The sequence below is a fragment of the Megalobrama amblycephala genome, linkage group LG2 (assembly GCF_018812025.1).
Source record: "Megalobrama amblycephala isolate DHTTF-2021 linkage group LG2, ASM1881202v1, whole genome shotgun sequence".
In the NCBI taxonomy this organism is placed as follows: Eukaryota; Metazoa; Chordata; class Actinopteri; order Cypriniformes; family Xenocyprididae; genus Megalobrama; species Megalobrama amblycephala.
The window spans coordinates 52,798,102-52,825,259 of NC_063045.1; the positions used below are offsets into that span (position 1 = coordinate 52,798,102).

The window sequence follows — 27,158 nt, forward strand, 5'->3', positions numbered from 1 at the left end:
AGGGCAGCCAGTAACGTCTGGATCTGCACAGGTGAATCAACAGACTAGGTAAGCAAGAACAACAGCGAAAATGGCAGATGGAGCAATAATAACTGACATGATCCATGATAGCATGATATTTTTAGTGATATTTGTAAATTGTCTATCTAAATGTTTCGTTAGCATGTTGCTAATGTACTGTTAAATGAGGTTAAAGTTACCATCGTTTCTTACTGAATTCACAGAGACAAGAGCCGTCGCTATTTTCATTTTTAAACAATTGCAGTCTGTATAATTCATAAACACAACTTCATTCTTTATAAATCTCTCCAACAGTTATTAGCCGTTAGCCATGGAACACAGCCTCAAACTCATAGAGAATCAAATATAAACATCAAAATAAATACTTTACTCACATAATTCGAAGCATGCATACAGCATGCATGACGAACATCTTGTAAAGATCCATTTGAGGGTTATATTAGCTGTGTGAACTTTGTAAATGTGCTGTAATATAATCGAGAGCTCGTGTGGCAGGGAGCACGTGAATTAAAGGGGCGGCGCGCTGAAAAAAATCTGTGCATAGTTAATGATGCCCCAAAATAGGCAGTTAAAAATAGGGACACCTTAGACTTATAAAGGTCCCGTTCTTCGTGATCCCATGTTTCAAACTTTAGTTAGTGTGTAATGTTGTTGTTAGAGTATAAATAAAATCTGTACAATTTTAAAGCTCAAAGTTCAATGCCAAGCGAGATATTTTATTTAACAGAAGTCGCCTACATCGAACGGCCAGTTTGGACTACATCCCTCTACTTCCTTCTTTAATGACGTCACTAAAACAGTTTTTTGACTAACCTCCGCCCACAGGAATACACAAGAGTTGTGTTTGTAGAGTGTGTTTGTCGCCATGTCGTCGAAACGCTGTTATTTTCATCCCGCAGTCCAATGACCGGGTCTGATTCCGGCTCAAATTGATAGGGTAAAATTAAAGAAATGTTTACAATAACACTGAGCGTGTGCATCTCCACGTTATGGTAAGAGGCGTGACTTTTCCGGGCACGGTGCGCTCAGAGCTGTCGAATCACAACACAGGAACCGCTGGCACAATCAGAACTCGTTACGTATTTCTGAAGGAGGGACTTCATAGAATAAGGAAGTCATCAGCCCGTTTTTATGACAGTGGAAACAGCGGTATACAGATAAGTAAATTATGTGAAAAATACTGTGTTTTTTACACGCGAAACATGAACACATGTTATATTGCACACTAAAAACACAATCAAAGCTTCAAAAAAACCACGAAAAACGGGACCTTTAAGGTTCAGAAATGGACAGAAGACAAATAAGCAATGCATCATTCAAAATAAAATAAAGTGTCTTTCTAAAAAGCATAGTTATACCAAAAATGAAAATTCTGTCTTCATTTACCCACATTCTACATTCCAAGACAGGCTGCATGATGACAGAACTTTCATTTTTGAGTGATTTATCCCTTTTTAGGAACTGAATACATTTGAAATCAAATTGTTGTCATGTTATCTGACATAGTATGCAACACAGCATTTTTTTTCATGCTATTGGAAACACGTGAAATAGTTCAAAACCCCATCAGCATGCAGTAGATGAAGTTATGTTAAAGGCTTTTTACTTATGCTGATGTCATAAATAATGCCTGTGTCAAAACAAATAAAATATGAAGTCTAATAATCCCATCCACTAATTCCATCAAAATATGTACTTCCATACTTAGATGTAAGCCTGTGAGCATCAGTCTACTGATGAGGCTACAATAATTTTAGGTATGTTATGCCTAGATGCCAAGCTTATAGTTTCCATTAACATTCTCATTCATCTCTGGATCTTTGTTCGTGGTTTTCAGTTCTGGTCATGCCAGTTTTTTGATTTAGTTACATAAAATCCATGTGACTATCATTCTTCTATTTGAAAGAGTACAACAACCAATTCATTAATGATAAAGGAACATTGGCAGGCAGACGATCACTATACGCCAGGGGTCTCAAACTCGCGGCCCGCGGGATGATATTTTGTGGCCCCCCACTTGACATCAAAGTTTAGTGTTAGTGCGGCCCGCAAGTTATTCTGAAACGCACCTTTTTGATGAGTCGTCGCATATGCCGCGCTCGCCGCACTTTTGCTTTATTTTGTTACCACTTATGGGCTACCGTAGATCTCGTGACAGCTTTCGGCGGCATTTGTTGTCAACGGTTGTCAAGCCAACCGCGAAGTACTTGAGCTGCGTTCAATTCGACAGGGTCCCTACTGCTCCCTACTCCTTGAGCACGGTATATCCGTTGAAGTGGACTTCGCTGACAATAATAACTCATTTGGAATGCACTACAAACGTCATCAAAGAAAGTCAACGACGATTATGATATAACAAATAAATAGATATTATAAATTTACTTTCAAATTTAAAATGGACTCTTCAGATTTGAAGCTGTAGCCTCTCATGCCATATGAAAATAAATTCTCATTTTGGTTAACTGTATGTATTCTTAATCCACAGTCTGGGTCTCATCTCGGGCGCTTTCTTTTCCATGCGCAGCCGCATAGTAAACACTTCTGAGGTAAATAAAGTAAAATAAAAAATGACAGAGCCTCAGCTGCTTTTCAACACTTTTACTTTGTCATGCCTATTCATACAATAAAATATGCAAATACACTCATCGCTATAACCATTCATACTTTCGTTCGTATAATAATAACAAAATGTATGAATACTCAAAACACATGTAAATTCCTCCATTCGGAGAGCCGTTTAAAAACTCTTTCAACGGCTCTGCTCCATCGTAGTTCTGAATGGTGACGCGGTGCGTGATGACAGTTGGGTGATTTTACCTCTCTACTTCCTGTGAAGTGATGTATCGATGTTCCCTTATTCCCTATCCCGTTCGCAGTGCCCTTCGTACTGAACATGTTCGCTCCCTTCGGAATGGAGTCCACTTCGCAGTCCACTTGCGGTCGAATGGAACGCACCTTTGGACATTCCGGCTCTTTTTCATGAGCCGGCTCGTTTGACTCAGCCCGCTGAAAAGACCCGGCTCTTTTAGCTCACAAATGGCTCTTTAAAAAAATAAATGTTTTAACTATGACTTTGACTATGACAGAGGTGAACACAATTCTAATTAAATTATTAAATGAACTCATACTCACAATGTCTCACAATATCTTTAAAAATGCATTGATTTGTTATGAAAAAATGTTTGGAAGAAACGTTAATGTTGAAGAACTGTTAATAAAAAAGATTGAGATGATTGGATCAGTTGTGCTCCTTTTTTGTGGAATACTTGATGCGGCCCAGCCTGACCCAGACTCTACCTCCAGCGGCCCCCAGGTAAATTGAGTTTGAGACCCCTGCTATACGCCTAGACAGCACTCGTTTGTTATCTGTCTAACATTCCACCAGTGGAGGGGGGCAATTGATTGACCTTCTAGTGGTGGCCAACTTCTCTTCTCTGAAAGGCTTTGTGACCCCAGTGTGCATTAATTAACTCTGGCACAAGCTTAACCATTCAGTGTGGCTGGATGGCTTATGTAATCACAGTTTCTCTTCTCCAACATGTAAAAATAAATGAAGAGTAAATCTTGACTGCAGTTGACTTGACAGTTACAATTTAAGTTGTTGCCGTGAGACGTGTAACTAAAAAATAACCCAAACAATGTTTTTTAAATTACATTACTACCTAATATGTTACCCAGTGGTATGTAACTGGTCCCTGGTCACTAACTTAACTGTTAAGTTCCCTACAGATCTAGTATGACCCACTAGCAGTTAGTCAAGGGGCAGTCTGACATACTTTTCAGTATCAAATTAAACAAAAAAATTTGATGACTAAATTGTAAGACTAGTCTTAGCAGTTTATGCAACCAGCCCCAGGCTGAGAAACCAATTACCACCAGGTAGGGCTGGTTTCAGCAGGATGTTCAGTTGTTTTTGTTTGCAAAAGAAAAAGATATCATAAAAAAAAAAAAAAGAGTGATCCGTCACCAGGAGCTTCATTTAGACTCCAAAGATGTAGTCAAATTCTGAATCAGGAACTGTGACTCATCCACTACTGTCTGCCCAAATTCTGTCTAAAGCCTGCTGTGCAAACATTTTAGTTGCAATCACTTGTCCCTCTTGCTGATTTTTACACCAACTTGTCTGAAGTACAAGAATCCATATACAACTACTGGCTGGGACTCAACAAAGTACCAGATGTCACTTTAGAATGCCTGTGAGAGCAAGGTGGTCATCGAGTCACACCAACAGCAACGTATGATCTGTCTGTTTGTGTTTACGGATGTAAAATGATAATAAATGTGCTGATCATTCCAGGCCAGGCAGATGAGATGATCTTGGGCAGTAACACCATGAAAAGCCTGCTGACTCTCCTAAAGAATACAGATGACTAATGGAAATGGGTCTCGCTACCAAGCGATAGTGAAGAGAGCGAGAGTTTAGAGTTAATTTCCTTGCTGTCCAACACACAGAGATAGAGAAGCATTCACGTACCTGAAAAAGTAGATACTGTTAAGCTCAAGCACAGTGTGACGCCTCAGCTGCAGAGTGAACATCTTGTGTAGAGCAAGCTTCCCGTCAACACTGCAATGCCTGTGGATAGTACAGTACTTGTGGAACCTACCCAATCCAAATGTGTCCCCAAGCATGGTAGGCTGAGTCATTACACCTGGGCAGAAGTGTCATTATCTTTAAAACAGACACAAAGTGCTCTAGACAGGAGGAGGACGCTTAATTCGAAAGCTCTGTTCGTTAAGCTCTCACCAACAGGCTGGACAGACAAATGACATAAAGAATTTGAGACTTTGAAGGAGGACCTACTCACAAGCGTAAAGCTAGCACACCCAAACTTCGAACGCATCTTCATACTAGCTGTAGATGCCTCATTTGATAGATTGGGTGCTGTTCTTTCCCAGATCCCAGAGGGTGTCACTATGTCCAGGCCAGTGGCATTTGATAGCAAGATGCTCACATTTTCAGATGAATTACCCAGCTCACAGGCTAGAATTCCTTGCACTTAAGTGGGCAGTATGCGACAAGTTCCATTATTGGTTTAAGGGGTGTCATTTTACAGCTTGGACTGATAATAATCCCCTCACCTACATAGTCACCAAGCCAAGACTTGATGCTTGCGAGCAACCCTGGGTTGCTATGCTAGCCTCCTTCAGCTTCGACCTAAAATATGTACCTGGTTCTCAGAAGATAATCGCAGATGTGTTGAGCAGGGATTCTTTTGTCCAATCTAGTGTAATACAACAATGCAAAAGGTCTGCACTCTAAAGTAGATTTTATTAACTTAAAAACAGTAGATACAAAGACAAACGTTTTGGCTGCTCTGCCTTCAACAGACACTGACAAAGGTAGTATGCAGAACTCATGCATTGTTGTATTACAGAGCTATGTCTCAGCACCTAATTAGCTGAGAGAGCGTGGTCCAATCCAGTGTAAGCCATCGACTTGTAACAGAACCTTACCAGTCTTGGCTCAATCAGGTTGATGGAATTGTAGATTGAGTCGTCCAAGATTCTTTCCAACTTATCACTAACTGTCAAGTATTGAGCCCTGCTGATGATTCCTCTGGAGCAACTAGAGTTGACGATCAATGTCAGGCAACAGCAGGTGCTTTGAGTTCACAGGATGTAGCTGCAATATTGTACAATATTGTACGCACATTGTTCTGGAGGTGTAGGATGATTCATGGGCATGGAATCCATTCTGCATTTCCTCTATGTGGACCAGACTGCCGCACTCAATGTGAGCACACATTCAGCCATGCAAGAACAGGATACATCAACGTCCTGACAAGCGTGAATGTGCTAGTGAGCTTAGTATGTCCTAAGGCTTCTTAAGCATTGGAATAAACACCAAAGACGGCATGCTTAAAAAGAGACAATCAAATGCTCAAAAGAGACAATCAAATAAACAAAAAGTTACATCAAATTCATAGTTCCAGATCCTCTGAAACAACAAGTGCTTCATGGTCTACTTGATGCGGCTGGTCATCAAGGGTGCTCCAGGACTATTTCATTGGACATTTTTTTTGGAACGTGATGGAATGAGACATAGCAAAATATGTGAGGAACTGCATGCAATGTTTTGTAAGCAAGACTCCTGAACCGAAAAATCATGCTCCCCTTGAGAAAAATTAGCCTACACTTTTCCCTGTAAGAACTAGTCTGCAAAGCATGTTGTTTGTCATTTATGGAACGGTCTCTTCTGCATTTATAGATTCCCTAGGGATCCGAGATCAATGTCCGAGTTTTGAGAGCAAACTGATGGAGTTGCTGAATAAGGCGGGTTTCAAGAAATCACACACCACTCCTTATCACCCAATGGGAAACAGGTTGCAACTGTGCAATTATATCTGATGTGTGGGAGAATTCCACGTCTTCCAAATCAATGTGATGTTCCAACATGTTCTCAGGGATGATACTGTTGGGAAGTATTCGGATTTTGTATCCAGGTTCAAATGTGATCTTGGCAAAGCTGCGAAAATTGCACAGAAGCACAGTTCTACTGAGCAAGACGAGCATGCAAGGATCTTCAAACAGAAAGTGAAAGAATCACCTTTGGCCATTGGTGATGGAGTCCTTCTGGAGAACCGTGGTAAGTGTGGCAAACGGAAAATTGCAAAAAAGTGGGAGTCCAACCTCTATGAAGTGATGTCAGTGACATCACCCATTAATGTCTATCAGATAAGAGACACTGAAACAGGCAGAGAAAAGACTGTGCACAGGAATCTCTTACGTTAACTTTCTGTACAAAGATGCTGGAGTCAATTTACCATCTAAGTCTCATTCAAGTGATTCAACTGCAGACTTGCCTGATCATCCTGAGAGTGATGCAAGAACAGCTCACTGGGTTATGCAGTCTGATCAGCACAACTGCCCTGATAATGACAGTGACTCAGTTCTGATACCTTTAACAGCTCTGAATGCACTGAACAGGGAAGTGACATTCTGCATTTGTTAGATGGAGGACTACCTCCTGATAATGAGTTAGATCAGAGTTCCACTCAGCACTCCTTGACTAAACCAGTTTTTCCACTTTCACATGTAGTCAATAACACTGCACACAATGATACAGTTGACCCTGTAATTTGCAATCAACAGGAACACTTTTAAATAGGCACAGTTAGTACTAGGGCCAGAAGGGCCATTACACCTCCAAAAAGATTGATCTGTGATCTGTGCTTGTGCATGATTCATTACTCTCAGTGATTTCTCTTTTTGATGTGGTGAAAAGCATTTTTCATGGGTAAATTATAAGTTGGATTTTACTGTTTTGTGTTGAGATTTTGTCTTTTCAGAAGTCATTTCAATCCTTCAATTGGGAATGTAAGAGGAATTTAGGGCATCTCTTTAGTCTATGTTTAGTCTGATTTTGGTACCGGTCCAGACTTGCACACTTCCTATTGAGGAATTTTTGTAATTGATATATATGCTGCAGTGTGTCAAGGAGTTTCACATTCGTTAATTTTTTTGATGTTCTGTCATCTGTTTTTTTATGGGTATTGTTACGTTTTCTATTGTACAGGCACTTCCCCAATTTAGCATAATTTAAGGGGGGTGTACTGTTTGTAACTGAGTGTAAATATGTTAAATCAATGCATAAATGGGGACAGTGCTATCTGTGGGGTGAGTGATGGCATTTAGCGTGTGGAATGGGGACCACCCACAGCAGAACGAGACATGCTGTGGAATTGATTAATTCTCCATGCAGTGAATTCCTTGTTTCCAAGTTTTGTACATACATTGTGCAGCTCCACTCAGCAGAAAGACTGCCAAGACAAGAGCATCACATCAACAAATCCATTGCCTGATAAGGCAACAAGTCAGCAGCAGCTTAAGTTTTCGGATGCAGCCCAATTTAAATCAGATGCAATGCAAACCATAGCAGCCCATCGTCTGCTATGTTTGTTTACTCTAAAGTCACCATGAAAGATTTTTCGAGATTTCCCATGTTCACTTTACAGTCGGAATTGTGGTTATTTGTGAATGGAATCTGATAGCTTGTGGTGTGCTGTATTTGACACGTCGCCGGAAAATCTGTTGAATCTATTTTTTTTTATTGTCATGTTTGTGGTCCCTCACATTTGGAAAATCAGATTTTTAAAAAAATATTTTAGTGTGGGCCAGCCAAGCACAACACACTAAATAACTAAATAATACCATAAAATGTAAAACAGTCTGAAGAACATGATGGATAATTTAAAAAAAAACCTTCTGGGAATTCTCCATAAATTAGTCAATACATCTATTCATGTGTCTTTTGATCGAGATATACTTAAATATATATTTATAAAAGTATAGTATAAAAGAACATTGTTTGAAAATATTGATTTATAAAGACAATAGATATATTCCTAATTCTGAGTATCTGAATTTTTGTGTAGGCTAGTCCACTGGTAGTGTATATAGAAATTTAATTCAAATCAACTCTTTCCTTGCCATTCGCTGAATTTTCAGGCTATACGGTAGGGGGCACTGTCACACATCTTCTGAAAGAGTACAGAATCTCTGGATCAAAAGAAGAAGAAGCTGAACCAAGCGATTGAAGAAAGAAAGCGATCATCAAACACTAAACAGTAAAAATCTAAAGTGCCTAACATTACTGAATGAAATGTAGACCCAGGATGAGCTATTGGATTGTGAAGCTTTGGGGGTGTTGATGGACTCGATCTACTGAACCTGTGTTTGATCATCGTTCTGACTCCCCTTCGGACATAGTCTTTGACAAAAATTCATTTCTCTCAGCCTTTTGAATGTCAAATTTTAAAGTGTTTCCTTTTTTAATGAAACTTACAACATTTAAGTGTTGATAAAAAAGGATTCATGAAGCTAGAATAAAATGTTTTTTAAAATGGAAAGAGTTAAAGTACAGTTAAAGGTATTTCAAGTAGCCTAGAAAAATTAATAATACCTAAATAGGAACATATTAATATACTAAAAGTGCAAAAATACTATATAAAAAGTAAGTGATGTTATGTTCACTTAAAGAAAACTTACAAGTATACTTGCACTAAACTAGTAGTTTACTGAGAGTATATTTCAAAGTGTATTTCCATATCGACTAAAAATGTACTACAAGTAGGCTATTAAAATAGTAAACTAGTATACTTATACGTTCACTTGTGCAGTACAAATGAGAAACGTAGCTGTGAACTAGTTGTGTACATAAAGTTTAAAGTCCCGATTAAAGCTCCAATGAATTCCAACCTGTGACAACACTCCTTGAATTTTATCATGATTTAATGTAGCAAGAGCCTCCTTCAGTTCTCTTTGTGCTCCAATAAATTTAGTACCATTATCTTAAATGTATCACTTGTCCACTTCTGCTAACGAAACGTCATAATGCATTAATACATGCATCCATTTCCAGTGACCTTGATAGCTCAAGATGAATTGCCCTGCTTGCCATACACGTGATTACCACTCCATACCTTTTACAGGTTACTCTTCCATTCTTTACATCCACTGGTCTTCAGTAATCTACTCCAGTGTTGGTAAATGGTAGTAGATTGGCAAGGATCCTCTTCTTTGGAAGATCTGCCATTTTTTGTTCAGCTCTTCTATTATGACGTCTACAAAAGCCACATCCAGAAATTATCTTGACAGCTGAGTGGGAGTTAGTAATCCAAAATTTCCTCCTAACTGTGGATAACATGTGGCTTCATCCACTATGACTAAGACTTTCATGTACATGTTTCAGAATAAGCATAGAAATATGCTGATCTTTACCGAGTGTAAGTGGATGCTTGACCTCTTCAGGCATAGCCGCTTTATTCAGTCTTCCTCCAACTCTTTAACAATCCATCATCCAAAAATGGATCTGACACTTTCCCAGATAAAAGAGCAGAAATTTCCTCACTGAATTTCTTTTGCTGGCAATAACGAATGATGGCTTCCTCTGCTCCCAATAGATCAACCAGTGTCAAAACAAGACTCTTAGGCATTGCTTTAACTCTTGATCCCTTGGACTGTACATCTTGATTGATCTTTGGATGACCAGCATTTGTAGCCTTCTGCTTCTTGCCCAAGCGAATTCTTTCCAACAAGATCATTTTCAGCTTGAGAAACCAGGCCACCGCTACTTTGAGCCTCCTCCACTCAGAAAAGTAAGCAATTAGTTGGTCAGGAGGATTAGACACTTCATTCACACTAATGATGTTTACTGTGGTTTCTCGTTTGACCTCTGTGTCATCAGAGTCTATCGAGACATTTATTGTGTCCATAGGCCAATACTCTTCATACAACCACAAGAAGGCTGGACCTTCAAGTCACCTGCTGTTCTTCAGAAAGTTTCCAAGCTTCATTCCACTTTAACCATCATCAGCTGGGATTTCCTTAGAACTGACATCTCTCCAGGAGGGTTCAACCGTTTCTCTAATGGTTGCGATCCTGTTAGCTACAAATGCATGGAAACGCTTGTCTTCAGTGTTGAGGTACATCAGTACTGCTGTACTGTCGGTCCAGAATACTGAAACTTCCAACTGAATATTCAATTCTTCTTTCAGCATTGCATCTACCTTGGTAGCAAGCACAGCTTCTGTCAACACCAAATGGTTACAGCCTTCAATGGTGTCACTCTGGCTTTACCAAGTGGAAAGGCAATGTGATTCCATTTCTCATGATTTAACATTCTGATGTATGTTACTGTGCCATATCCATTTTAGTGGCATCAACAAAATGGTGTAATTGAGCATACTTAAGCTCTCCAAAATCCCCTGGCTTGATACACCTGTCCACAGTGAATGCAGTTAGCGACTCCAGATCCTCCAACCATCTCTTCCAATGGCATAATATGTCCTGTGGTATGGCATCATCCCATTCACAACATCTCCTGCAGAGTTCTTGTTGCATCATCTTGGCAGACAACATGACTGGCGCCAGAAACCCCAAAGGATCATACATAGAGCTGGTGATCGAAAGCATGCCACGTCTGGTAAAAGACTGCTGTTTGACCTCCAACTTTAATTTGAAAGAGTCTGTTTCCACACACCAATGAGTGATTATTAGAACAGCACAGGCAATCATCCTTACATGAGTCCATGTTTGCTACTGTAATAGCAAAGTTATTTCCCTTCATTCTTTCCTTGGGCTGTGATTTAAATCTGGTCAATGTCTTTGTTCCAGTGACACCAAATGATTCCTGAATATCACCATACAAGAGGTCAGAAAGAATTCAGACATGACGTTCTATGAATGTGACCAGATCAATAAAACAAGCTCTACAGATATATGTTTCCATTATGTCATAAGCTGTTATTCTCCACTGATCCCGCAGCTTGAATGGCAATTTAGAAATAACACTTCGCAGGTTTGCAGGCATATCCATTTCTTGCATGTACTGGAGCTCCTCCATTACATTACAACAGCCACGCAAGAACAAAGCATAAGCTTGCAGTGATTTCACATCCTCAGACTTCACAGGTTTCCAAACTAGAGCCTTTTCAATATAAGCAGTAGCAATTTTATACTTGTTGCCAAAGTGTTCATGTAAAAGATTCTTTGCTACTGTGTAACCACGCTCAGGAGCCATGTGTTGACAACTACGCACCAGGTGGTAATGAACAAACACTTGCCATAGGGTTTAATCCATCTAAGTGTGAATTCATGACACTTGCACATCCTTAAGAGCTTTTTCAGTCAAAAGCCTCTAAAACAGCCAGTTTAACAGTAGATGCAGCCAATTCAGCCTCCAAGTCGAGCTGCTCCCTTTTCCTCCTTAAAGGGGCTCTATGTAGGAATGACACCCAGTGGTCAAAATAGGTACTGCAGACCAAATTCAAAATATTGTTTGCCCCGCCCCCTCCTTCAAAGATACGGGTTGCCAGCTTGAGTACACAAGAGGGAGCGCAACTGACAATGAAAGCTAAGGAGACTTAAAGCCGCTTTTCCACCATCGGGCTGAACGGTTCTAATTGCGTAACTGTTCCATTCCGTGCCGATCCGGGCCAGCTGGTACGGTTACGGTTTCATTTTCCACTGTGGGGCTGATAACGGCCGCTCTCTTGAAATGTAATCAAAAGCGTCAGTTGTTGCCTTAATAACGAAACAGTTTACTGATGCTATTAGAGGTGTTATGGAGGATGATCGGGTATTTCTTTTATTATTAATTTGTGTTTACGGTGCTTAGTAGAGCGCTTAGCCAGCTACTGAGAAACTGGTAGCCAGGCAACAGACAAGTGAACAATCCTGTGTGCCGACATCAGTTCAGGCATTCACGGTTAGACAACCGTGCCGAGAATAGTTTGTAATCGTGTAATCGTGCCTTACCAGGCTCCAGTGGAAACACAACTGGAACCATTCCTTACCATTTTAAGATCCGTTTGGCCCGACAGTGGAAAAGCAGCTATACACATTGTAAGCTCATGAGTTGATTTATCTGTGTTTTAATATGCTGTCGTTCATAGAGAATTTTAGATGGATACAGAGGCTTTTTAGGTCAGGTAGAATCTGCGATTCTTTGACCCAGTTTGTTTGTTAGTTTCCATGGCAGTGTTTTCCGCCAACTGGCCACCTGTGATGTCAAAATACTATTGGATAAACTGGCAGCACACGGTTTAGCACAGACCAAAACAAAGACAGACATTCCGACACGGAACGCACATTTCAAAGTAGAATATCTGGCTGTAGAAATGGTTTTCTGAGAAACAAGTAGGTGACCTTAGCATGTTTCCTAAATATCTGCAAACATATTGGGGTATTTTTATGCTTTTTATGAAAATCTTACATATAGCCCCTTTAACTGCTGCTCCTGCTCCTCAAGAGCATGCCTATCCTTTAAAGCTGTGATGCGAGCAACAAGTGCAGCTCTATCTGCTTCCACTTTTATCCTTGCAGAGGATGTAGTGCTGATTCTACTACAGCTCATGCTGCTTTTATTTGAACGTTTACTTTCCACATTAGACACACTGTCATTTGGATTAATACCATCATCAATAACATCAGATTCTCTTACAAACACATTACTTAGTTCATTACACAAAACCCACTGGTTTGCATCAGCAATGCACTCATCATTAAAAATCATTTTTGCCTTAAAACACATTCATGTTCTTCCCTTTCATCAGGTGGCAATAAACCCAATACAGACTCATGAATACTTTTTGCATTATCACATACCTCAGTGAGCTCTTCAAGTGCACTTTGTACCTGTATTTGTCACACAAACAGCTGACACCAGACCCCACAGTTTTATTCGAGGTTGCATTGCATCTCCATAAGAATTAGTCTATTTTTAATAGTTTGTTGCAACAAACAGTCAATACCAAAGCCTATTATCCGCCCGCGTCGGCAACCAGACCATTTCTTTCATTTTTTTAATTAAGTGTGCACACTTATGAATGGCCATAAAACAGTGTAGCGCTACACATACCTCAGTGCGTTGGGCACCATTATGTAACAAACCCACCAAATAATAGGGGTGATACACAGGTTCTCTACTGGATCTAAATTGTGTATGGGCTCAATAACCAAGAAAACACAAGGACCACGATATTAGTCAAATACAAATACAGGTGCTGGTCATATAATTAGAATATCATCAAAAAGTTGATTTATTTCACTAATTCCATTCAAAAAGTGAAACTTGTATATTATATTCATTCATTACACACAGACTGATATATTTCAAATGTTTATTTCTTTTAATTTTGATGATTATAACTGACAACTAAGGAAAATCCCAAATTCAGTATCTCAGAAAATTAGAATATTACTTAAGACCAATACAAAGAAAGGATTTTTAGAAATCTTGGCCAACTGAAAAGTATGAACATGAAAAGTATGAGCATGTACAGCACTCAATACTTAGTTGGGGCTCCTTTTGCCTGAATTACTGCAGCAATGCGGCATGGCATGGAGTCGATCAGTCTGTGGCACTGCTCAGGTGTTATGAGAGCCCAGGTTGCTCTCATAGTGGCCTTCAGCTCTTCTGCATTGTTGGGTCTGGCATATCGCATCTTCCTCTTCACAATACCCCATAGATTTTCTATGGGGTTAAGGTCAGGTGAGTTTGCTGGCCAATTAAGAACAGGGATACCATGGTCCTTAAACCAGGTACTGGTAGCTTTGGCACTGTGTGCAGGTGCCAAGTCCTGTTGGAAAATGAAATCTGCATCTCCATAAAGTTGGTCAGCAGCAGGAAGCATGAAGTGCTCTAAAACTTCCTGGTATACGGCTGCGTTGACCTTGGACCTCAGAAAACACAGTGGACCAACACCAGCAGATGACATGGCACCCCAAACCATCACTGACTGTGGAAACTTTACACTGGACCTCAAGCAACGTGGATTGTGTGCCTCTCCTCTCTTCCTCCAGACTCTGGGACCCAGATTTCCAAAGGAAATGCAAAATTTACTTTCATCAGAGAACATAACTTCGGACCACTCAGCAGCAGTCCAGTCCTTTTTGTCTTTAGCCCAGGCGAGACGCTTCTGATGCTGTCTGTTGTTCAAGAGTGGCTTGACACAAGGAATGCGACAGCTGAAACCCATGTCTTGCATACATCTGTGCGTAGTGGTTCTTGAAGCACTGACTCCAGCTGCAGTCCACTCTTTGTGAATCTCCCCTACATTTTTGAATGGGTTTTTGTTTCACAATCCTCTCCAGGGTGCGGTTATCCCTATTGCTTGTACACTTTTATCTACCACATCTTTTCCTTCCCTTCGCCTCTCTATTAATGTGCTTGGACACAGAGCTCTGTGAACAGCCAGCCTCTTTTGCAATGACCTTTTGTGTCTTGCCCTCCTTGTGCAAGGTGTCAATGGTCGTCTTTTGGACAACTGTCAAGTCAGCAGTCTTCCCCATGATTGTGTAGCCTACAGAACTAGACTGAGAGACCATTTAAAGGCCTTTGCAGGTGTTTTGAGTTAATTAGCTGATTAGAGTGTGGCGCCAGGTGTCTTCAATTTTGAACCTTTTCACAATATCCTAATTTTCTGAGATACTGAATTTGGGATTTTCCTTAAGGCAGGCATACACTGTGCGATTTTCGTCCGATTTTGAGCCGAATTCTGACTCGTGCGACTCTTTTTTGAGTCGGGCCGATTTTCAGCTTTGTCGTGTGTTGTTTGTCGTGCACTGTTTGTGCAGTGTACACGGGGAAACGAGTGGCGATAAACCTCCCCCGACTGGCAATCGCATGGTCGGATGAATTTCTGGCATTAGTTGTCAGTGATAATCATCAAAATTAAAAGAAATAAACATTTGAAATATATCAGTCTGTGTGTAATGAATGAATATAATATACAAGTTTCACTTTTTGAATGGAATTAGTGAAATAAATCAACTTTTTGATGATATTCTAATTATATGACCAGCACCTGTACAACAATTTTATTTTTGTACAATCATAATATTAAAACCCAGGGTGACGCAGGATAAGGAAATCATGACAGGTACCATTCAAATGACCATGTATTTGCAATTAATGATATTTATATTAACTCACGAAGGAATACAGCATCAACGATCAAGGCAACCTATTCAGCACAGGGTTTCAAAGGTTGTTGCGAAATACATTAAATTCATTTATGTGAACACCGAACATGCATAATTTCATTACACAGCAAACCTCAAAGCCATATAAATATCAAGTTGTAAATCACATAAATACCACACATAAATAAATAAATAAATAAATAAATAAATAAATACCACACATAAATAAATACACCAAATATCAGTCAGGACGACATACCATCGATACCACTCAAGCTAAATACCCAGCCGTCGTCAATATACAGTATGGGAGATATGGGAATTGATAACCTGCCCTCATACTCCGTACTCATTGACATGCGCTCACTTTACAAACACATGGCGCCGGGGGACCATAATAGACATAAACAAGGCCTCCCCGGTGAACAAAGCAATACACAGTTATATATATAACAACAATTCATACATCAATAAAAATAAAAATGTACTGCTGGCTTTACCCACTACTGGACGTGGGGTACAGCGTTCGGGGAAATCAACGGCGGCCACCTTAGCAGGGGAAACCCCAACACTACAAACTATCCCTCCCAATCTATTCGCACGTGTCGTACAATAATCTCCAGCCCACGGCACGGCACGGCACGGCACGGCAGCCTCGGAAAGAAACTCAGCAGCACCAACAAGAAATCCCCCCCCTTACGTCACAACACCCCTTATTTGGAATGAGCAGCTTACAATTAGATGCTCCGTTGTGTTCTGCAGCCAGCTGCACTTTTCTTTTTCTTCGTCACTTTTTTGGCGCATTGCATTCTGTGTGCATATCACCACCTACTTTTGCTGTTATGCAGTCATGATTTATTTTTAATCAATTTCTTCCTTGTTTTTGCTCTTTTCTAATTTTTCACATATACTTACATCACTGTACTTTTCGTTTCATTGACTTCCATACAAACGTATGCAAATGCATCAGACCGGAAACGCAAGCTCGTGCGAAAAAATTTGCATTTCACTGCGTTCCAAAGTTCAAGTTTGGTGAACTCTGACCTGCAAGTCACGTGAAGATGTGCGACCAATAGAAGATCGACGGCATGACCTCTTAGCTGAATTAAAAGAATTATATTTTTTTGCAGTAGGGTCGAGTAGGTTCTAAATTTTTACATTTTGAATGTATTACTTTACGTATATGTTGAATTCATGTTTATAAAAAAGACGCTGTAGACCGTGCCGTCATATCACGACTGTTACAGCACCCGAAGAAATTTCGCACGTTCAAAGTCTAGTGTGACCGCGGCTCACTAATGGCAATAACTCCATGCATAAAGTCCAATTTAGTATACAATACATTCATTTATAGCTTTCGCGCTGTTGCGGTCAAAACCTGTTTGCCCTTCCGGATCAGGTACCAGGGTATTTTAAAATACCCATAAAAATTGTTTCTTTTTCATAATTTTTTAAAAAAGGTAATCACTTACAGGGATTCTTTTAATGGCACAAACCGGCACAAATCGAACACAAACAAACAGCACCGGTCTGGAGCGATTTGAACATGGGGTGGAGAGTTACAGAACTGTTCATAAAACATTTTTTCGTTATATTTAAGAAGAGGTCTTAGTTACAATGTTTGTCTTAACGGCAGAAACCAGCACAAATCGAGCACAAATATTGGCACCGGTTTCATGCGATTTAGACTAAGTGGAGGTAAACAACTGCCTACAGCATTAGGAAGGCTACCTAAACTGAAATCTCTAATGTTCACAGCGCCACTCAATGGTCAAAATGAGAACAATACATCACCTTTTCAAACACATTTTGGCTCCTACAGCAGGTATGACGCAATTTACCCTTCGCATAGACCCGCCCCCCTTAGTTACTGTTGCTTTGTCCAACAAGCCGTGGCGCTGTCACACAACACGCAGTGAAAAATACATTGCGGAGCAAAGAAGATACTGACAACATGTCGACAGACAAGACAAAGCAGGTTACTTATGATACGTTTTGTGGCTCTTTAATGTGTCGTGACTATGGTCGTGACAGATTGCTGTAGTGCCTCATCTCAAGAGGCTCGTAAACCGATCATCTCTTCCCACTAGTTCATTTATAGCATCAAATAAACATGAACGAACATAAGAAGAAATGTTGTTTCAAACGCGGAAAGACATCAGTACACACCATTTTTCAAGTTTAAGTCCACCGAGGTTAATCTTCTAATTCCTGACTGCTTTGTCGGACAAATGGGGGATTCAATGTTTTGATTGGTTAGATCGCTTGTCAATCAAACTCCCGGCAAAGGGTCAATTGACAAGCGACTCCTCACACGTCTCTGAGCCTTGGTTAAAATTGCAATTTTATCACGATTTACAAATAGTTGGAAACATTTGGGATATTGTAAGTGCTCAAGTGAACAAAACATATAACACTGGCCTAGTGGTTTTTGGATATTTTACTCCGAGAATCTTACATATTGCACCTTTAAGTATACTTGATAAAATTAACTTGAAATATACTTCTTTTTCGTAAGGGATAGTCTCTACAAACAATCTGCATCTCAATTAAATGTGTTGTTTTAAGGTGATATATTTTACTGGAAAGTAAAACAAAAACAAACAAACAAAAGGCAGGAACACACCAAGCTGACAGTTGGCTGTCAGGCAGTTTTTGTTCATCGGCCGACTAAGTTTTCTCAGCGTGTTCTGCACCGTTGGCTGAAGTTGGTCCCCGTCAGCTTTTTTTCAGCCAATTCGACATGTTGAATAGGTGTCGGAGCTTGTCGGCTTGGTTTGTTCCTGCTTTAACGGTAGGTGTCCACTGGCACAGGGCGGGCGGAGCAGAGCGAGCATTTACAGTTAATTCCTATGGAAGTCAAGCTTCACAATCCCACAATGCACCTCGCGAACGTGAAGCTCGACTTCCATAGGAATTGACCCTTCGCTAAGCCACGCCCGAAAACCGCCACAGGCCAATCGTGGTTTAGCAACCGTTACTAGGCGCAGGAGGTCTGTCAAGCTTTCGAGTGAGGGAACATGCTGAAGCGTTGTGCTTATGCATTGTGTTAATCTGATACCCGGTATCCTAACAGTTTAGACGGGGTGGTGGAATTTGTTTCCCTTCTCGAAACCTAAAACCCAAGTGGAGAAGTGCCGGTTTTCTGACAATTTGTGCTACCCTGTCAGATTTTACTACCTACCATTGAAACAGTGGTCTGAAAAATGCTAACGTTACCTATCAGATTGTGCTTCCAGCGTGATATTAACGTGGTTTATGGCTTTATTAACATACACTTTCCCCAACCCTAAACCTACCCTTAACAATAATGCAAGTACAGTAATTGTGTTTTATCATGACGACAGTGGTGTAATATTGATGTATGCTTATGCAGTAAGTCCAGGTAGGTTAGCTAGCTAGCTAACTCAGCACATCATTGCTTGGAAATAATGACGGTTCTTTGTTCATAATGCATATATTTGAACGTGAAATAATATGATTAAAGGCAAGACGGAGTAACGTTAGCCTGGCCTGCTAAAAATATAAGCGGGAGAATGTTATCATTGCAAAGTGGTCAGGCTAACGTCATGTGTTTATTCCACAAGACTTATGGATAAGCTGTTTGATTTATAATTATTAGGTTATTTTCACAAATTTCACTTAACCTGCTGTGGATGAACAAAGCTTTTCCTCAATAATTTGTGTGTTTCCCATCTGAATGGTCAGCGTATGAGGCGGCTGCTGCTCGCGCTCGGAGCTTTCCCTGACAGCAACATAGTGTCGGCCCAGATCCTGCCCACATCAGGTCCGTGTGTAATCCACATGTACCAGATGTGGGCCGGATCTGGGCCACACTATGTTGCTGTCTGGGTTAGCTTCAATTTTGATCAAATTATTTTCTAATCGGTTGCATATTATGTCGTGGATATATCCCTCGAATGCATACTGCAGTCCCTTTTGTCTTGCTCTCTCAGACATTTCACCTGTTCGCCAAAAATGACTAATTATCTCCTTGAAAATGTCTGACACCGTTGCATACACACAAATGACTTGCCAGGCTCGAAAGCTTGACAGGCGTAGCAACAGTAACTAAGGAGGGCGGGGCTTAGCGAAGGGTCCATTGTATCTCCCTCCAAGCATACGCAGACACAAGTGGTTCTCTTTTAACTGGTTTAATTGAAGACTTTTCTTCAATGCCACCGTGAAAACTAAATAGTATAAATGACAATGCAAAATCACGTTAGCTTGACAAAATGAAAATGTGCGCAACAGATATAATGGCATTTTATAGACACAAAATGCAGACAAATAAACAAAATACCTCATTGGCTGCATGCTGCACGAAAGGGAAATAATCTTATAATCTTCCTTGTGAGTGTTCAAGTCCTTTTTGTCGATAATTAACCTTTATCGGAGCATACAAAATGTCCGTGCTTGCTTGCAGGAGCTGAGAATCTGACGTTAAGTCAGCATTTGCGCATAAACTTGAACCGAGCCTTCAAAATAAAAGTACTGCAACTTATAATAAATAAAAAAATGTTTAAACACATAAATAACAAACACAACTTAAATTATTAATTATGAAAGTGATTTTAGAAACCAAAATAAAAAGTTACACATAAATTATATACACAATTTAAATGGCAGCATTTAGGCCGTGTGTCCACTAGAGCGTTTTTAGCCAGCTGAAAACGCTAGGCGCTCTGCTTAAAATGCCTATCTGTGAGCGCTTGAGAGCGCTTCTGCAGCGCAGCGTTTTTTTTCCGTTGAGACGCTTTGTTGCTATGATACAGAATATCAACGGCACTGTTACTTGTAACTGATTTTATAAGGTAATTTGTTTCAGGCTAAAAATGTTCACACAATGCGGAATTACTTGCTATGTATGTTCGGAGACCAGCAATATTAATTTCTCATCCATTTTGTTTCTGTTCGTTGATGTCGCTGTACAGCAAGAATGTGACAGTTGGTCGGAGTTGTATTTGTCCCGCCCCTCCTCCACTCTGATTGGACGGCTGGCTAAAACGTGACAGTGATGAGCGCAGCGTTTTACTCAAAGTTGAACATTCTTCAACTCGAGGCGACCAGTAAAAAACGCCGAGCTCTCAGCATTTGAGCGTGAAAAAGACGCTCAGCGCCTCGTTGCGCTCCTGGCGTTTAAAAAAACGCGGCGCTCCCATTGAAAACAATTGATAAAGTATGCTAGCAGCTGGAAAAGACGCTCTGGTGGACACACGGCCTTACAGGAATTAATTGAAAACGCTCACTCTGCTCCGCCCACCGTAAATGTGGTTCATGTATGCGCATCCATGGAATGCTCCTCAGTGCGATCCAAACGGGATATATCGCCCTCTGAAGGGTACTTCGGAGTGAAAATAATCATGGTCGCCATATTGAAGGGTCGTTCCAAACCGAAGTGCCCAAAACTGGCCACTTCAAAGGGCCCTTCGGAATGAAGGATTTCGAAGGGTACAACTGACACTTCGGACCCCCATGATCCTTTGCACAGTGAAGTTCTTTGACGTCACAGAATAGGTACAGGAGGTTAGGAGTTCGATTTTACCTATAAATGTATATATAGTATTTTTCTATACTATGTAGCCTAATATTTATACGAGTTAGATTTGGTACATTATTACAACAAAAATACTTTACAGCTCCCTTTATCAATCCATTCAAATGTTTCAAATACATATACAATATGGTGCGATAAAACCAAAAATAAATTTATATAAACTAACGTTAAACAAAGGGCACAGCTTGCACAATCTACTCTTCCTTGATTGTCTCCTTAAGATGACGCAAAGTGCGTTCCAAAAAAAAAAAAGGTTTTTTTTACCCCTACCCCCTTCATCCCTTCGAAGCTCTCACTCCGGAGGGTAAACCCTTTGAAGGGATTAAGCCCCGGGTATACTTCACTTTCCGCGCCCGGACGCGTCACGCGCGCAGTCCTGTCTGCGAGTCCCCCTCGAGGTATCCCTCCTCGTCTCCTCGCTCCTCCGTCCTCCATCCTATGACCCGGAAAACGATCGAGCTCAGCCATCTTGAAGGACATCTCAGTTCTCTAATTGCACCGCGAGGAGGCGAGGAACGAGGAGTGAGGAGGCTTCCTGAGGAGTCATGAGTGAGGATACACCAGTGCATCCTTTGCGGAAGTCTTTCTGGTCGAGAAACGTGACGAACGCATAAATTCTCCTCCCCCCTTCATATCTGTCACAATAATTTAAATTTAAATAAACTTTATACCTCATATATTTCAACGGGGCATCTTGCTTTATTAATATTTATTATATATTTCTTTAAATAACCAAAATTTTTCAACATGTGGGTATCCCTCGTGTGCAGCTGATGACCCTTTGAAGTGACGCTAAGGGAGCGAGGATATATAATTTCACTTGATTCAATTCCTCCGTCCTCGCATCTTTTCCTTGCTTCCTTCCCTCGCATCCTGAAGGGGTGGAGCTAAGACGCAAGGAAAGGAAGCAAGGAAAGGAAACAAGGATGCACGAATAAGAATTGAGAAGCACCCCAGGGATGCGCGCGGATGATCGCGTTCGACACATGCGCAGTACATTTTTTCTATGCTCTACCAGACATCGGAGGGCAGCACTGAGAAGATTCTTCCATCGCTGTCGGCAAAACGCTTCATCCTTTCCACTATTTTTTGCTTATCTCCCTCCATGAATTTGCCGCCCTAAACACGTCTTTGTACTCTTTCAAACATGAATTGTACAAATGTGGGTACTTTCTAATCTCTTCGCACAAACGTTTGTCGAGTTCGCCGTCCATTGTCGCGTTTTTCTTTGTTTTTTCAATCGTGTTGTTTTTAAACCGGTCTTTTCACACTCTTCTTCGATGGCTGAACACTGTGCTCAATACTGTGCGTATTGCCACCTACTGGACTCTTCTGTACTGCTGGCGCATGCGCTGTTGCACGCGGACTGTCCGCGCGGTCGGGGTGTGCGGCCGGCCTCGAGCCCTCCGCATGACGAAAATTGCGTCATGCGGACGGTGCACGAACGCGGACGGCCGAAGTATACCCGGGGCTTTAGGCGATGAGCCTTTCCGAATGGAACGCAGGGCCTCTTCCGGTATCAAAACGCAATGCATAGCACATTAAAATAACTGAAATAATTTATAAATTGCATATTGCTAACATAAATTGCATTAGTATCAAATCAAGCAGATGTGTTTCTGGTGGTTAAATTATTAACGCGGCATTAAATGTAGCTATAAAAAATCTCACGCTTCAATAGCCAAAACTTTCACGTGTTTGTGAACATACATAGGCTACCCGAAAGAGATGCACGGGATTCATCTAGGGCTTTTTTCTTTTTCTCTTTTTTTTTTCGCAAAGCATCGCCAGACAGCTGTTGTCTTTTGTCTGCTGTTGTCACAAGTTGTCAGCCAGCTGCAAACATGAGGTGCGGAAATTAATGGCGTGTCGCGGAGGTAGGGCATCTGAACTCGACAAAGCCGACCTGATAGTATTTTATTTATTTTTTTGTTTTCAGTAAATATATTTGTTTGACAGGGAATCTGTGCGCAAACAGGAATATATATTCATTTATTTTTAAAAAGGGCACTTTCTCTCGAGGAAGAAAAGGGCAAGTGCTCAAGCCCCCTTTTATGTCTGTGTGCACGTGACTGTATAAAGAAGTGACTTAAAATAATAGGCTATTTCCAGCAAATGTAAATATTTTGTTGACCTATTTGGGCCTATGAGGTGTAATTTATTTTCACTCAGTTTGGCTGGTTTTGTGTGGCTGTAGTGATGTGTAAGTGTTCCACGTGTTCTCATCTCTCTTTATTTCACAGAGGAAGATGATTTGGCACTCTCACGAAAGTGTAAAATGAAAACAACGACCTCTGGCTTTACTATGTACATGTTTTAACTCCTAACCACGAGTCAATGACGAAATTCTCAACGAATAATAACGAGCTCCGCTCCAGCACATTACGCGTCTATCAGCGGGAGCGTCGTTGACGCTGCAGGTGACAGAAACTGCTGGATCAACCGAGCGATGTTCCACCGTTCATTCCGACGAAAGCTACAAACGCACATCTTCCTTTGGAAATAGTGTGATTTGGGAAAAGACGTCCCGGTCGGTCATGCTTTTGGAGGACCGCTGTGAAGCTTCAGCATGAAATCCCTAAAATATCCTTCAAACACTCTTCTGGAATTAACCGTCATTTTTCTTTTCATTCAAAACTCAAGGATGGAAACCGAAGGTAAGATCTTCGTTGGCGCTTGGATTATTATTGTGTAATGGTAAAATGTAAGCTAAATGGTGGTATTTCTCTTTTTCCTTCAAACTTTTACTCATTCGTCCATGTGATCTGCTAACCTCTTAAATATGCTAGTCATTATTTCAATGTAGACCGTTCTGATGATTATTCGACGTAGCTAACTTACCGAATGGAGCTATATAACTAAGAATTAAATCACACGCGACATATACATGATCATCAATGTATTATAATTATAGACAAGACGAAGCAGCTCACTGAGGAGAAGAAAACACCTCTGAGGAACTTTTGACCTTTCTCGCGGTACACTCTGTTCTTTGGCATGGCAATATTTTACTTGATTAACTACCCGCGTCCTTTAACTTCACGAATTTAAGATAAAACAAAACGTGACTTTTCTCGCTGCTTGTCTAACTACTGGACAACGTTTCATACAGGTTCTGATTTAGTTGGTCAGTCACTCAGGTGCTTCTTTCCACATAAAGACTAAATTGAATGTCTTCTCAGCCTGTGCGCACTGCGGTCCCTGGCACGGGTTGTCACTCAGACAGGTTTTGAATATAAAGTTACATTGCCTAAGACGTAAAGAAAAATAAGCGTTGGACATCTGACTGAGTATTTGTTTTATGAATAAAAAGCAAATGGGCCAGTGGATGGAGAGCTATAGCTGCTTTATTGGGGAAGTTTTAATTTAGTATTCTATTAATTACATTTATTTTCAGTCTTAGTTACTGACTTTATTTTATTTATTTTTTTGTTACTGCAATTTATTACATCGAATTTTAATTATTTATTTTCTCCCTTTTCATTTACATATCTTAGTTCACTCTATAAATAAACCTTATTTAAAGAGTTCACATCTATTTAGTTATGGGTTGTTGACACTTATTTAAGCATCATGTTCCTTTGAGATTTTGCTGTCTTTGTTGCAGGTCCTCTTATTTTCCCTTCAAATTCATTTAATATGTAGGCCTATCTTTGACTTAATCAAATCCCATGGTTATATATTACTGAAGTTTTATCCTTCTATTACTGTATGTCAGAAAATAAGTAAAGACTTGTGACTGCAATCCAAGATGCTGTAGTAATATTGCTTCTGTTTGGGGCCAGATTGACCATGGCCAAAAAAATACAACAACATTTTTTTGGGGTCACAATTGCCAGTAAAATACCCTTAATAGTATAAATGTACTTGAGATGTAAAATTATGACCAATAATACATTGTTTTAAGTATAAACCTCACAATTTGTTTTCATGCTTAAACAGTTTGCCAGTATGTATACACATTGAACAAAACAGTTAGCTGGAGTGAAATATGCAATAAGAGAAATTTTCATGTGAAAATTATTTGCATTTATTCATCTATATCTGGAGTTTCTGAGAATGAATATAACCAATGACTTTCTTTTTTTCTGGTTTATGTCAAAGACTATAGTTTATGTTCGATGGATTATGTTGGAATTGTGTTTATATGTATGTAGCAAGTTTTTAGAAATATTACAAGGGCAGTACCCTAACAAAATATAAGGGTTAATAAATAAGTGAACTCAGCATTCATCTGTTTCTTATAGAACCATGTGAAGTCATATTCCTCTCTCGGATAGAGTTAAATAGACTACAGGCTTTCATGAGGTGAAATAAGGTGACACAGGCAGACAATACAGGGGATCTGTGCCCTGGTGCAGAGGGATCTTATATCAGATGCTTGAGTCAGAAGAAGACTAAACACCATTCCAAATCATCATAAGAGTCATGGTAGATGCCATGTTTTATTTAACAAGAATGAAGATGATGCTCTGAAAGACAGACGTGCAGTCGGTTTAATGCGCTTTAATAATGAATTGCAGGCAGAATGAATTTCAGGGTGAATAATGCGCAAAACCATTCTTACAGTATGTAAATTGTTACATTCAGTTCAGTGGGACAATGGACTATTTGCAGTGTAGTCTACTTCATGATGCACTTCCATTTTGAAATAGTACAACTAATTTATTTCCGTTTATGAATATCTTCAATGTTCTCTAGTCACTAAATACCATTTTAAACTCAATGGAACAAGAAGTTTTAATCCAACCCAAGCTGATCTGAGAAAGCAGCGGGTGGTAAACATAAGTGATTATTTCCCCACAGGGTGTCAGTGCTCATCTAAACTAGAGAGTGTGAGACCTAATAAATAAGATCACTACGAAACTTTATTTATTTGTATTAAATATTTGAATCACTCTTCTCTCATTTTTCATTGTCAGTCATTTCACTGTATATAATTTACATGTTTATGGCAAAATTCTTAATTAATATTCAAAGTAGTAGCGCTTTCAACACATTACTGTTTAAGATTAATTAAATATTTAACATTGTGAAATTTAATTAAGGTACATACTGTATGTTACATGTTCATTGTTGTCTTCCTTAAGTTTGACCTAGTTTTCCCCATTCTGTTTAATTAGTCATTTCTTTCACCTGTGTCCTGTTAATCATCTTAAGTTCCCTTTGTTTGCCTCTTGTATATATACCCTGTGTTCTCCCTCATTCCTAGTCTGTTCTTGTTCATGTTTTGACTGCGTTTAGTGTGATCCTGCCTGTTTTTGTCATTAAAGACTACTCTATGTATTCTCCTTCGTCCTTGTTTTTTGCTACACTCACGTCATGTAACACCGTATCACACGTGCATGCATTCAATCATTTAATTTTTAAAAGACTGTAATAAGAGCACCAAATGCATACAAGCAATCCTTTTTATCAGTCAAATTCATTTAGAAAAGTAAACAGGTATGAAGAGAAAAACACTGTTAATGAGAAGATGAGCACTGGACTACTGCAAGTTAGTGGGGAAATATATATTTATTTATTTATTCAGAATGCACAGTTTGAAAGAAAATATATATTTTTAAGAACATTATTGGGTTCAATAATACATGTTAACACAAAGAACAATGTTTTAATCGATTGACAGCCATAAAATGTAGTAATAATCTGCATTCTCATGAGTAACTCTCTGTATGTAGGTGCACTGATCGCTGTTAACGGAAACTCTAGAGTAGTAATAAGAACAACCCGGAAGTAGTTGTGCAGGTAGTCCATTTACAAATATACAAATAAATTTATGAATTATGCAGAAATTCAAGCATATTGGGTTCAGCCTTAGTCATTCGGCCTAAAGAACAAATTGCAGTGGTCAAAATAAATATGTGGTTGTAAAAATTTGACCTTAAACGTAGGGTAATGAACTTTGGAGAGGCTAGCAAAAGCAAGCTACCTTTAAAATCAGTATTGCCAGATGTCCAAGTATCGTACCAGAAGCTCAAAATGATCATATTTGGAAGAAAATTATCATACACAAGTTTTTAGTATAGACAAATGAACTAAATTAATAACTAATGATTTTTACAATGGAATGAATCAGTACTGAACTTACTTAAGCTGAGCAATCACACTATTTTAGCTGCTGTACAGCCAAAATTATGTTCCCTCTATCTCT

General features: G+C 39.8%; 1 protein-coding gene across 4 annotated transcripts in view; it reads left to right on the top strand.

The window, feature by feature from the left end:
- Positions 1 to 21,956: 21,956 nt before the first annotated feature.
- LOC125262233 (relaxin receptor 2-like) overlaps positions 21,957 to 27,158 on the top strand; it is a 29,994-nt gene continuing 24,792 nt past the window's right edge. Inside the window, exons 1-3 of one of the 4 annotated variants that reach the window (XM_048180859.1) lie at positions 21,957 to 22,520; positions 22,787 to 22,881; positions 23,248 to 23,661. In XM_048180859.1, coding sequence (XP_048036816.1) covers positions 23,574 to 23,661 — 88 coding nt within the window. In that variant the 5' untranslated portion in view covers positions 21,957 to 22,520; positions 22,787 to 22,881; positions 23,248 to 23,573. Of the gene's footprint in view, positions 22,882 to 23,247; positions 23,662 to 27,158 lie in introns of all 4 variants that reach the window. The other 3 variants (XM_048180861.1, XM_048180862.1, XM_048180860.1) reach the window with 3 other exon arrangements.